The sequence below is a fragment of the Hyla sarda genome, chromosome 6 (genome assembly GCF_029499605.1).
Source record: "Hyla sarda isolate aHylSar1 chromosome 6, aHylSar1.hap1, whole genome shotgun sequence".
Lineage (NCBI taxonomy): Eukaryota > Metazoa > Chordata > Amphibia > Anura > Hylidae > Hyla > Hyla sarda.
The window spans coordinates 283,664,824-283,678,493 of NC_079194.1; the positions used below are offsets into that span (position 1 = coordinate 283,664,824).

The 13,670-nt window shown below is 43.2% G+C and overlaps 1 protein-coding gene across 3 annotated transcripts in view; it reads right to left on the reverse strand.

Moving 5' to 3' along the window:
- Window positions 1-3,389: 3,389 nt before the first annotated feature.
- OVOL1 (ovo like transcriptional repressor 1) overlaps window positions 3,390-13,670 on the reverse strand; it is a 44,147-nt gene continuing 33,866 nt past the window's right edge. For 2 of the 3 annotated variants that reach the window (XM_056527526.1, XM_056527524.1), the window contains exons 3-4: window positions 11,562-11,736; window positions 3,390-3,886 (exon numbers count right to left, since the gene is read on the reverse strand). In XM_056527526.1, the coding sequence (XP_056383501.1) occupies window positions 3,591-3,886; window positions 11,562-11,736 (471 nt within the window). In that variant the 3' untranslated portion in view covers window positions 3,390-3,590. Of the gene's footprint in view, window positions 3,887-11,561; window positions 11,759-13,670 lie in introns of all 3 variants that reach the window. The other variant, XM_056527525.1, reaches the window with a different exon arrangement.

Sequence of the window (13,670 nt, forward strand, 5' to 3'; positions counted from 1 at the left end):
TAAATCTCCCCCTAAGGGTCCTCTTATACTGGCCGATCACTGCCCAATACAAGCACCAATAGACTATGGGGGAGATTTATCAAAACCTGTGCAGTGGAAAATTTGCCCAGTTGCCCATAGCAACCAAGCAGATCGCTTCTTGGTTTTGAGAACTCTCCCCTTATGTACAGGTTGATGGATTTTAAGGCTGTTCGGACAGGCCAGTGACTGGGGTCCACTTCCTTTCATTTGTTTTTTTTAAATCAAATTCCCACTTTTAGGTCTCGTTCACAAGCGGAATCCTGTACAGTGATCCCTCAACTTACAATGGCCTCCACATACAATAGTTTCAACATACAATGGTCTTTTATGGACCATTGTAAGTTGAAACCAGACTCAACATACAATGTTACGGACAGTCTAGATCTGTGAAACGTGTCAATGGCCGGAAGAACTGACCAATCAGAATGGGCATTCACTGGTAAAACCCCTGTATTACTGAAGCGTATGCACTGACTGATGTCTGGTAGCGCCCCCTACAGTACAGGGAGGTATTACATGTTCTGTACACTTTACCTGTACCAGGGTTACCTGCTCCTCTGGACACCAGGTGAGGGCGGCTCCATGTTACTTTTTTAGGACACTGTGTACTGTGCAGGCCCCCGAAGAAGCTCCTATCCTCTACATAAACCAGTGTTTCCCAAGCAGGGTGCCCCCAGCTGTTGCAAAACTACAACTCCCAGCATGCCTGGACAGCCTTTGGCTGTCCAGGCATGCTGGGAGTTGTAGTTTTGCAACAGCTGGAGGCTCCATACTTGGGAAACACTGACATAGACAGTGATTTACAGCTCCCAGCAGATCTTTCTTACTTTTATATGTAAGGATTTTCTTTATCTATATTAGTTATCTACTTATTTTTCTTTAATCCTCACTTTTTTTTCCAATTTTTTGGATGACATTTTGGTGCCTTCAGAACCAATTACCAGGTTTCCATAGAGTTCTGGTCTCAACATACAATGGTTTCAACATACAATGGTCGTCCTGGAACCAATTAATATTGTAACTTGAGGGACCACTGTATTTGGCAATTTGGTTGCAGCAAAAAAAAAAAAATATGTGAGAGAAGAATTTCAGCGCCGGAAACATCTGGCGGGGAAATTCCAATTCCGGCCTCCACAGAAAGAACTAACATGTTAATTCTTTTGGAAGAATTAGCTCAGAAATGCAATGCCACCTATGAAGATGGCGCATTTCCACGCTATCTTGGCTTCAGTCAGCGCCTGACGTGGACCGAATGCCTGTGCTGAAATCTTGCAGGTCGGACATTCCGGAAAAATGACGCGGAGTGAACTTAACCCCATGTTGAAAGATGTGCTGCTGAGAAACAACCATTTATAGACCTGATAGATCAATGCGATCAGCTTGACAAACAAATGCGCTTTTTTTCTGGCTTTAAAGGGGTACTCCGCTGCTATACATATTATCCACTATCCAAAGGATAGGGCATAAGATGTCTGATGGCAGGGGGTCTCCCTGCTGGGGCCCCCGCGATCTCCTGCGGCACCCGGCCTTCTTAACAAAGCCAGGTTCCTGCAGCAGTGGTCGTCACACAACGGCCACGCCCTTCATGACGTCAAGCCACACCCTCTCCCTTAGACATGAATGGAGGGGACGTGGCCTTTGCGTCACGACCACGGCCTCCAAAAATGTTCAAGGATTAGAAAAACAGAGCTCATTTATTCCCACAACAGCGCTATGTTTGTCCTTAGGTTGTGTGTGGTATTTTAGCTCAGTTCCATTGAAGAAAATGGAGCCAAGTTGTAATACCACACATAATCTGGGGAAAGATGTGGTGCTGTTTTTTTTTTTTGTTTTTTTTTTTTGGATAACACCTTTAAACTCAATAAATGTGTCAGACATTTGTTGGCTATTCCCCTTCTTCTTACTGGTTCCTATGGTCAATGCACCATCCTGCCCCTCAGCCTATGCCCTGGCAGGGTGGGACCTTACTATGGCCGGTGATAAGCTGGGCCTCAGTGTGATGCGTTGACCACGGTAACCAGGAAGATGAAACCACTGGAGACCTGGAGCGGGGATTCTGGGACACCCAAAGAGTGGCGGGCAGGTGAGTTTCCTTTGTCATTTTATATGACGGCAGCCCGGGCAGTGCCCTCCTTATAAAATGATAAAGAGGGCACTCGTGAGACGTGATCTATACAGAACAGGAAGTTTAGTTTTAGGCCAAGTGAAAGGAAACTGCAAGATTTCAGAATTACCGTATATATTAAAATAGAGATAGTAAAATGGAGTTTTGCAACAGCTGGAGGCACACTGGTCGGGAAACACTGTAATAGGCATATGGACTACTCAGATATATATCATAACATTACTGTTTTTTTTTTTTTTAATCATTTTTCAGTGCTTGTGGTTCTCTCTTGCCCCCTGGTGGACTGGAGGTCACATATGATATCACCTGTAATGAATCTTAAAAATCTTCTATATGTCTCTCCCTATGGCCATTATTGGCCGGGGGGCTGTAGTAGTAGATACTGTGGACACACTCATAGTACGGTATATATTCCGGACACACTATAGTAGTATATACTGCGGACACACTGTCATAGTATATATTCCGTACACACTGTCGTAGTATATATTCCGGACACACTGTAGTAGTATATACTGTGGACACACTGTCATAGTATATATTCCGGACACACTGTCATAGTATATACTGCGGACACACTGTCATCATAGTATATATTCCGGACACACTGTCATAGTATATACTGCGGACACACTGTAGTAGTATATACTGCAGACACACTGTAGTAGTATATACTGCAGACACACTGTAGTAGTATATACTGCGGACACGCTGTAGGAGTAGATACTTGGACACACTGTTGTAGTATATACTGTGGACACGCTGTAGTAGTATATACTGCAGACACACTGTAGTAGTAGATACTGCAGACACACTGTAGTAGTATATACTGCAGAAACGCTGTAGTAGTAGATACTGGGACACACTGTAGTAGTAGATACTGCGGACACGCTGTAGTAGTAGATACTATGGACACGCTGTAGTAGTAGATACTGCGGACACGCTGTAGTAGTAGATACTGCGGGCACGCTGTAGTATTAGATATTGCGGACACGCTGTAGTAGTAGATACCGCGGACACGCTGTAGTAGTAGATACCGCGGACACGCTGTAGTAGTAGATACCGCGGACACGCTGTAGTAGTAGATACCGCGGACACGCTGTAGTAGTAGATACTGCGGACACGCTGTAGTAGTAGATACTGCGGACACGCTGTAGTAGTAGATACTGCGGACACGCTGTAGTAGTAGATACTGCGGACACGCTGTAGTAGTAGATACTGCGGACACGCTGTAGTAGTAGATACTGCGGACACGCTGTAGTAGTAGATACTGCGGACACACTATTAAATGTCGGGGCTATAGTGCATATCAGGCAGGAGCTGTTGTTTTCAAGTCTCTGTGACATGCTATAGGCTGTGTATTTTGTCTCTTGGCAGTAGATACTGGCTAGGCAGGTCTTTGAAATGAATACAGTCTTAAAGGGAATGGCTGGGACAGAGCACCTCAGAGTAGGTGGTTGCTGTGCAGAAAGGGGCCGACTCCGCTCTGTAGGGCCACCGCCAGCTTCTTGGAGGCCCGCTGGATTAAAGCACTTTCAGGATGCTGGTGTTGTAGGTGATGGAGATGGCTCTCCTGGCTGTCGGCTGTGAATCCGCACTCTTCGCACACATACAGCTTGGTCCTGCGTTCTTTGTAGGCGTAATTCTGTTGCACTCCATGAATCTTCTTCAGATGAGACTCCAGCGAGCAGCGCTGAGTGAAGGCCTTGTCACATAGGTGACACTTGTAAGGACGGACTCCTATAAAAGAGAAAATTAATTTCACTGTTTAAAGCATATCTGGATTCTTAAAATAATTTTAAAAATTTGCACAGTTTTGTTAGATTGGTGATATTGCTGTTTCTCATTCTCTACGTTTCCGGGGGGCGAAACCAGAGCTGGTCTGTTTGCCAGCAGTACTCATGCCTAGACTTCCTTTCCCTTACTTCTCTGACCACTTATAAGGCAGCATCTACTCCTCCTTGCACTGTACTGAACAAGCTTGCACTGAGCTGGGGGAAGATTTACAGTACACTACTTTATATGGCATGTGGGTAGTTATTGATGCGTTGGCTTTGTAAGGTTCTATGTGAGCAGAAAGGAAAACAGCAACAGCTTCGCATCAAGAGTTATATCACAAAAAGCAGCCCTGGTCTAAGCAATGAACTTCTGCTGCTACTGCTGGCAAGCAATAAAAGGGACAAATGTTCAGAACTTTATGGGTGGTCAGAGATGAGAAGAACACCTTGATTCAACTTTCAATGACAATGTGGGTTCACAGGTTCCACTTTCTGTTCCACAGTAGAGCCCAGCGTGGGATTGCTTTTTTTAATCCCACTCCCCCTGGATTTCTGACCATTACCCCCCCCCTCTCCCACAAGGTGTGTGTTCAACTTCCAACCGCTCCCACTAACATGTGTGTCCAATTCCACCTGCTCCTGCAGCCTGACGTCAGGGACATCACTCGTCAATGCCGGCAGCCACAGCTGCCCATACCACTGACTTTGAACAAGCTGCTGGTGCCACGGCCACTTTAAATCAGTCAGCTGCACCCAGTTTGCAGCCTGGGTCTGCAGTGCGGGACCCGAAAGCTTGGTGCCTGACTGCCAGCTCTCACCCGCAACAGCCTCATAACCGCACACTTCCGTACGTTTTGGATTGGGTCCCACTACCAATGCAGGGCTCTAGTTCACAGTCTTTTTCGCTTCCACTCTCCTAACCATACCTCTAGCTTAGCCATACCCCCACCTCCTGTTTTCTCTGCTGCTAGAGATGGAATTCCCCTAACAGGCAACAGGAAATGCGACACCTAGTGGTGGAGACTATAGAGCTTTTTTTTTTTCCAAGCATAACAGTTTTTCAGGTAAATAAAGTGGCAGATCATACAACTATGGAACCAAATGGAGGAAAGTTATTTGAAACGACGGTGACCCCTTTGTGTAACCAACAAGTAACAATCACGACTACAAGCCTTAGACATTGGAGTTCCTCAATGCTTATCACTAGAGATGAGCGAACTTACAGTAAATTCGATTCGTCACAAACTTCTCGGCTCGGCAGTTGATTACTTATCCTGCATAAATTAGTTCAGCTTTCAGGTGCTCCGGTGGGCTGGAAAAGGTGGATACAGTTCTAGGAAAGAGTCTCCTAGGACTGTATCCACCTTTTCCAGCCCACGGGAGCACCTGAAAGCTGAACTAATTTATGCAGGATAAGTCATCAACTGCTGAGCCGAGAAGTTCGTGACAAATCGAATTTACTGTCAGTTCGCTCATCTCTACTTATCACTAAATGAAATTTTGGCACCTGTGTGTGTGAATGGGCACCAATCTATAGGACTATAAGTGGTTGGAAGGACCCCTGTCTGCACCTGTATTCTGACAATGTAATACAGTGTTTCCCAACCAGGGTGTCTTTAGCTGTTGCAAAACTACAACTCCCAGCATCCCCGGACAGCCTTTGGCTGTAGAGAGCACTGTTGCCAGACACAAAACAACAACAACAACTCCACTTCAGCAGCTGATAATTATTGAAAGGATTAAGATTTTTTTAATAGAAGTAATTTACAAATCTGAAACAAATACTAGTGCCCGGACCTTCTAGGTGAGTAGGATATAATGAGTTAATAATTATAAAAAAAATTAAAAAATAGTGGGACGTGCTTCAATAATAATACATTCAATTTATTAAAATGACAATATAAAAAGTTACTCCTCACAGGGCCCTGTGCGGAGAACACAAAGATACAGGCAATAGATATTAATGCATAAGAATATATAAATGTACCACTGGCATATATAGTAGTTACTTATGTGCAACAAGGAAATGCCTATTCTAAGTAAGCAAACACTCAATGCACAAAAACAAGCCACATGCAGGCTAAAAGTGCGCTAATAGAGTGGCTAGTTACCACATTTGAATATATATAAGTAAAATGTGTCCTTATTTTATGCTAGACAGTTTGTAGCAATTCAAAATATGTTACCGGTCTAGTGTAACAGTTCTGGCGGTCCGCACTGTGAACAAATGATGTTGTAGCAGTGCCTGGATGGTAAGGTGCACTGAATCCTCTGTGCGGCGGTCCCGGTTGGTGGCAAGAGGATAGCCTGGCAGAGTCCTCAGTAAGAGGCGGTGGTGGTCATCATAGGCAGGCGCCGAGGTGGAAAAGCTGCCGGAGGACCGTTGGCGCTGGCAGGCGCTGTAGTTGGAGAAATTCTCACCGCTGGACTGCAATGCTGGCTATGTGGGACCGGAGACCGCACACTGGGTACGAGGAGCTCACCTCGTGTTGGCGGCGTGTGACGTCAGCAGATGTTGGAGCTGGAAACACTGCACCTCAGTTTACTTTTAAACTGAGTAAACTGAGGTGCAGTGTTTCCAGCTCCAACATCTGCTGACGTCACACGCCGCCAACACGAGGTGAGCTCCTCGTACCCAGTGTGCGGTCTCCGGTCCCACATAGCCAGCATTGCAGTCCAGCGGTGAGAATTTCTCCAACTACAGCGCCAACAGCCTATGATGACCACCACCGCCTCTTACTAAGGACTCTGCCAGGCTATCCTCTTGCCACCAACCGGGACCGCCGCACAGAGGATTCAGTGCGCCTTACCATCCAGGCACTGCTACAACATCATTTGTTCACAGTGCGGACCGCCAGAACTGTTACACAAGACCGGTAACGTATTTTGAATTGCTACAAACTGTCTAGCATAAAATAAGGACACATTTTACTTATATATATTCAAATGTGGTAACTAGCCACTCTATTAGCGCACTTTTAGCCTGCATGTGGCTTGTTTTTGTGCATTGAGTGTTTGCTTACCTAGTATAGGCATTTCCTTGTTGCACATAAGTAACTACTATATATGCCAGTGGTACATTTATATATTCTTATGCATTAATATCTATTGCCTGTATCTTTGTGTTCTCCGCACAGGGCCCTGTGAGGAGTAACTTTTTATATTGTCATTTTAATAAATTGAATGTATTATTATTGAAGCACGTCCCACTATTTTTATTTTTTATAATTATTAACTCATTATATCCTACTCACCTAGAAGGTCCGGGCACTAGTATTTGTTTCTGGTTTTCTTTCCTTTTTTGCAACTAAGGTATAGTTGCATGCCCTAGTCTGACCTCGGTGTGTATTAATAATTGTGAGCTGCACATACCTATTTTTTCTTCTTTCTAATTTACAAATCTGTTTAACTTTCTGGAGCCAGTTGATATATATATTTAAAAAAAAGTTTTTTTCCTGGAATACCCCTTTAATATAAGTAAATTACAAATCTGTTAAACTTTCTGGCACCAGTTGATCTGAAAAAAATTAATAAAAAATTCCAACGGAGTACCCCTTTAATTCATGGAATTTCTTGTTATGCAATTCCATGATATTATCATAAAAAGTGGAATAAAATTTTACGCCATAAGACCAGATCTGGATTTGCGCTTTGCAGTTTTCAACGGTTACGATTCTTAAGGCAGACAGGAAACATTTATGTTTCCGGAAAATTCAGTCATTTCACCATTGAATTACTGTATCCTGTATCCCGTCTTCTTGAAGACTTTCTTGTAGTTAGTGTGAGTATTACTAGAGTCATTCATCCTCTTACTACATTACTTCCTGATCCAGGCTGGATGTTGACCGAAATGTATTGTTTAAAAAAAAAAAAAAAAAACTATTTGTAAAAAAAAAATACATGTAAAAAATACTTTCACCAATATTCTGAAGGCATGATCACTAGGTGGCGCTAAAGTTTCATGAATTGAATGTTAAACAAAAACATCAACCACTAGATGGCTCCAAGGCGCCACAATTTGTAAATTCCAAAAACAAAATTGGCAGATATGCCATCTAGTGTCTGTAAGCCCATATTCAATATGTTAATACAATACCAATATGACCCCCTTTACTATTTTCAGAAGCTGATATATCTTCTGTGCCAAGTTATTCTCACCAACATCAATCTAAAGTGCATGGCCACTTTACAGGATTTTAACCCCCAAATCCCCTATTTTATCCAAAAATTAGATCAATAACCAAACTTTAGTAATTTACTGCTATTTCCCATATTGTTTGCCAACATAATGAAATATTTGAAACATAATGGAAGAATGACAATTTACCATCATTTTTGGGAAACTTAACTTAAATGAGTTTTCTTGGAAAATCAATGTGTTATCGTGCAGGTCTGACCCCGGGACCTCCATGATCAGCTGAACCACGGAGCAACATGGCTTGTCTGGATAGTCTACCTCAGGGATGTATCTAAGTGCTCATGGACCCTAAAGTAAAAGGTCAGATGCCCCCCCCCCCATGCCCCTAATGATGTGTGCTGCAATGCCCTAATGATCAGAGTCACCGTACCTCTAATGATCTGTGTGAGCATGCTCCTAATGATTTTTTCTACTGTCCCGTAATGAACTGTGCCACCATACCCTCATGGTCTTTGTCACCATGCTTCTAATAATCTGTATGTAGTGTCCGTTTTTGTGTTTTTGCCTTTTTCCGTTTTAGGCCCTTTATTTCTATGTGTTATCTGTTTTCTGTGCTATTCTCCCTGGCTAGGGAATAGTTAGTGGTATTAGCCAATGAGAACTCGGGTGGGGCTATTTAAACCCAAGCTCAGCTAAACTCTGTGCTGGTTATTAGATCTATATGTTATTACTTTTACCTTTGCTATGTTTGTTTGTCTGAGTTTTAACCAGAGTTATTCTGCCTGTTTATGATAGATTTTAGTCTGCTTGGTTTTTTAGTACATGTCGGTTTTAAGAATTATGTATGTCAGTTCTGCTTTAACCTTGTTATCTTAGTCTGTGTTCACACTGTGAGTCTTGTTTGTACCCGTGCTCTGTATTTAGTATTCCTGTTTTGAGTCCTGACTTGTATTCCTTCATGTTATGGAGTTTGGTTTTGTATTATTCCTGTTTGGTATCCTGACCTGTATTCCTCCATGTGTTGGAGTTTGGTTTTGAGGGGTTTGTTCAGACTCATGCGTTTCTCAGTCTAGTGTTCCGTGTATTATATTTCTGTTTCCTATTAGGCCAACATCCTGATCACACGGTGGAGTGTGCCCGCTGGCTAGTAGTCTAGTCATGTTTTGAGTGGGGAGTCTAGAGAGTTCATGATTTCAGATATTAAGTGTTTTTAGTACATGCACTGATCATAGTGAACAAAATTACTAATCTAGAGTGTCCTCTGTGCATTTCCATTGGTCTATAGTGTCCTCTGTGCTTTCTCACTGATCTGTTTCCTCTGAACTTTATCTGTTTGTTTAGTGTCCAGTGTGAACAGTGTTCTATGTTTCCTGACCTGTTTAGTGTTTTACATTCAGTTCATCTGTTCATCCCCTACATCTCCTAGTTTCTGCTGTATACTTATTCTATATTTAGTCTTGTTCATTTATTCATATCATCTGCCGTTTATCTTGATTACGGTTTCTGAATTGCATGTTAGTACGTTATATCCTGCCCTGTTTGTATATTTATATCCTGTCTGGTTTATTTGTTTGCTTGTTTTCCCAAATGTTTCTGGCCTATCCCCAACAATGTACGGTATTATTTGTTTACTATACGCCCATTGCACTTTAGCGCAGGGAGGGTCCGGCACCGTGGTTGTCAATCTGCCTTTTAGGGCGGATGGGCAAGTAGGCAGGGAGAGTGTTTCTAGGGACAGCTTAGGGCTCACTCTCCCTGTCCATCCCATAGGTAATGACACTGTATCACTGTCCTTTAATGACTTGTCCCACCACGTCCCAATGACCTGTGCTATCATGCCCCTAATGATCTGAGCCACCATGCTCCAACAATCTGTGCCACCAACAATCTGTGCTCTTAATCAACTGTGCTACCATGCCCCCTAACCCTAAAGCATTGTTTTCCAATCTTTGGCTCTCCAGAGGTTTACAGCAGGACATGATGAAAGTTGTAATGTTACACATCTGAAGAGTTACAGATTGGGGAACATTGATCGTAAGTGAACTGTCCCCCTGGTAATACCCTCTGCCCCAGCTTTCGTGCTTCTCTGGCTCCTCCTGTCAGGTCTGACTACTATGATTTTAGGCATCCCTAATCACTCCTACATCACACAGCAATCACTAAGTGGCAGGACACGGACTCTCTTGTTCCTGCTGTAACTCAGCTTCTCAATTGTATTGGCATCTAATGGACGCAGATACAGTTGAATAGAGGGACTGGACTGCAGATCCAGTATTTGACAAGGTGGGGCCTTGGGCAACGCCTACTGCTAAGCCACTGGTCTACCTCCCGTCTTCTGTCCCATTATCGTGCATACTGGCCCATATTAATCAATCTGTCCGAGACAAAAACTGGAGTGATTTTGCCCACAGCAACCAATCACAGCTCAGCTTTCACTTTACCAGAGCTTGTTAAGATATGGAAGCTGAGCTGAGATTGGTCATTGTGGAAAAATTACTCCAGTTTTTGTTTTTTGGACAGATTGATAAATTTAAGCCATAGTATATTGTTTAATAGGTGAACCAACTGGACTAATAGTATAGCATATCGTAAAGGCTGTGCTTTCTGGATCTGCATGTGTATGAGGGGGTCACATAGTATTTATCCTTTTAGTTTTAGGTTTCTCCTAGCATATTGTATCCCATGTTGCCCTTCTGGCTTGATCTGCTAGTCTCAGCATTGACTGCTTGCCCATGATATCAATATAAATAGTATAGCGGAACAAAATATCTGGTGCCGCCAATATAGTTCTCAATCCCCTCTTTGCTCATGTGGTGTCCCGGTACAGGACTTGGTCCCGTCCCTCTGTCAGTGTCCCCTCAGCCAGAGTCCCTCCATGCTGGTAGGGCTCTCCTGGATGACTAACCCCTAGTCGCCACTCAATAATGTCTAGAAATGTATATATTTAATTATATTTTATTATGGTGTGTCTATATGTAGGACCTTTGGGTCATGTGACTGTAAATAAATTGTGTTATGCCTTGGTTCAAGGACCTTTTGGGTCATGTGACATACCCATAGTTCCTTAGGCCAGGACTGACAGGTTTGCAGAACCAATGAGCTTTGTACCTGCCCCCTCCATATATAAGGGTCTGCTGCCACTTAATTCACGCTCTTACCCTCAGGATATCAGAGAAAGTAAATTTATATCATCTACTGCAATTCAAGCTAGGCCTGAAGCCTAATCTTCGGCAGTCCCAAAACGTGTCCTCTTACAAAAGGCTGCCTGTTATCTGCAGTTGCATAAAAGATGCAGTAAAGTTATTTCTGGTTTACCTTAACTTCTGCTGTGGACATTCCTTTATTCCTCCCTATCGTTTGTGGGACGGGTGACGGTAGGACTATTGCATTGAGGAACCCGCACCCTGGCATCACGACAATCAAGGGTTAATCCTATACCCTACACTACCACTCCGCAACACCCCTGTTCGCCATCACCCCTCAAGCTCACCACACTCACCTGTATGGGTGCGGACATGTCTCTTTAGGTCAAAGGTATCATTGAAGCCTTTACCGCAATGCTCACACTGGTGTCTCTTCACCTCGCTGTGACACTTCATATGGCGGTTCAGCATCCTCTGGTATGAAAAGCTCTTGTCACACAACGTGCAGCGAAACAGCATCTTCTGTTCACCCTGCCATGATATTGGAGACAGGCTCAGCATTGAGAAAACATTATAGAAACGTAGGAACATTGATGGGTCGTACGAAGGATCGAGGTAAACAAAGAAGAGGCCGATGCACTCCGGAAGTACTTATACCCCACAGGAAGAATAGATTGAGTATGTTAGATTGCACCCTGTTTCCCCAAATGTTGGGGGTCAGTAGGACTGATATCATCATATTTCCGATGCATCCCAAAAAGTTGTGTACTGGGTATATCTAGCTTTACTAAAACTCCTATATGGTAGTTTTTCTTACATCAGATTATAGTACAATACTTGGAGTACAGAACACTTCCCAGACTGCAAATCACTATGGCAATCTCCGTGTAGACATTGAGCTAGCATTAAATAGGCAAATGATTACTGCTCTGAAGGCTATATAATTGTGACCGCACCTTTGGACTATAAGATGACCATAACTAAAGATGGGAGATGAGCAAACATCTCGAAATTCATTTAGAGTTTCTAGGAATCAGTTGTTAAATCCATATTGAATGTATGGCGTATTCGCAGGCCCTAAATGTGAGCAAGGCACTCTAAACCTGGCCCAGATAAGGTTAAAGGGGTAATCCCGTGGAAAACTCATTTTTTTTTTTTTTATCAACTGGTGCCAGAAAGTTAAACAGATCTGTAAATCAGAACAGAAATAGGTAGCCAGTGGTACGATGAAAAAACCGTTTATTCGGATCCCATAAAACCGCAAGCAAGCGGGACTCAGCCAGGCAACCAACAACCAATATTCAGCGTGGATGCGTTTCGGGTATGCACCCTTTGTCTTAGCTCGTGCTGAGACAAAGGGTGCATACCCGAAACGCGTCCACGCTGAATATTGGTTGTTGTTTGCCTGGCTGAGTCCCGCTTGCATGCGGTTTTATGGGATCCGAATAAACAGTTTTTTCATCGTACCACTGGCTACCTATTTCTATTCTATTGCCTACGCTGGAGTCTGCAGCCCTGTTGGGTGTCCTGAGAGCTGACTTTCTCTACTTTGCAGATCTGTAAATCACTTCTATCAAAAAAAATCTTAATCCTTCCAGTACTTTTTAGGGGCTGTATACTAAAGAGAAATCCAAAAAAGAAATGCATTTCCTCTGATGTCATGACCACAGTGCTCTCTGCTGACCTCTGCTGTCCATTTTAGGAACTGTCCAGAGCAGGAGAAAATCCCCATAGCAAACATATGCTGCTCTGGACAGTTCCTAAAATGGGCAGCAGAGGTCAGCAGGGGAAGTTCATTTCTTTTTTGGATTCCTCTGTAGTATACAGCCCCTAAAAAGTACTGGAAGGATTAAGATTTTTTAATAGAAGTGATTTACAAATCTGTTTAACTTTCTGGCACCAGTTGATTTAAAAAAAAAAAAAACTTTTCCACGGTAGTACCCCTTTAACTGAGCAGTTTATTCCTCACCACTGTTTGACAGTCCTTCTAGCTCTTTGTACTTTTTCTGGCACCCTTCAAATGGCAAAATTGCCTGCTCATAACTACTCACTGTTTGCCTCTCTGCTCAGTTAATATTTACTAGGCTGGGTGCAAAGCACTGCTGCTTACATTCAGGTAGCCCAGTAAGTGGTGATGCATACAGCAGCACATTAATAACTGAGTGGTAAGGCATACAAGTAGAACCTGCTCCTGTACACCGACCTAGAGGTAAGCGGCGATGCATACAGTAGGGACGCATTAGGGTTACAGGTTGAACTTGATGGACTCTGGTCTTTTTTCAACCTTATGAACTATGTTACTATACAGTTGCTGGGCCAGATGTTCTGTACTCAGTTCAGTATGCCAGAGCACTGGTGCCAGAAAGTTAAACAGATTTGTAAATTACTTCTATTAAAAAATCTTAATCCTTCCAGTACTTATTAGCTGCTGAATACTACAGAGGAAATGGTTTTCTTTTTGGAAC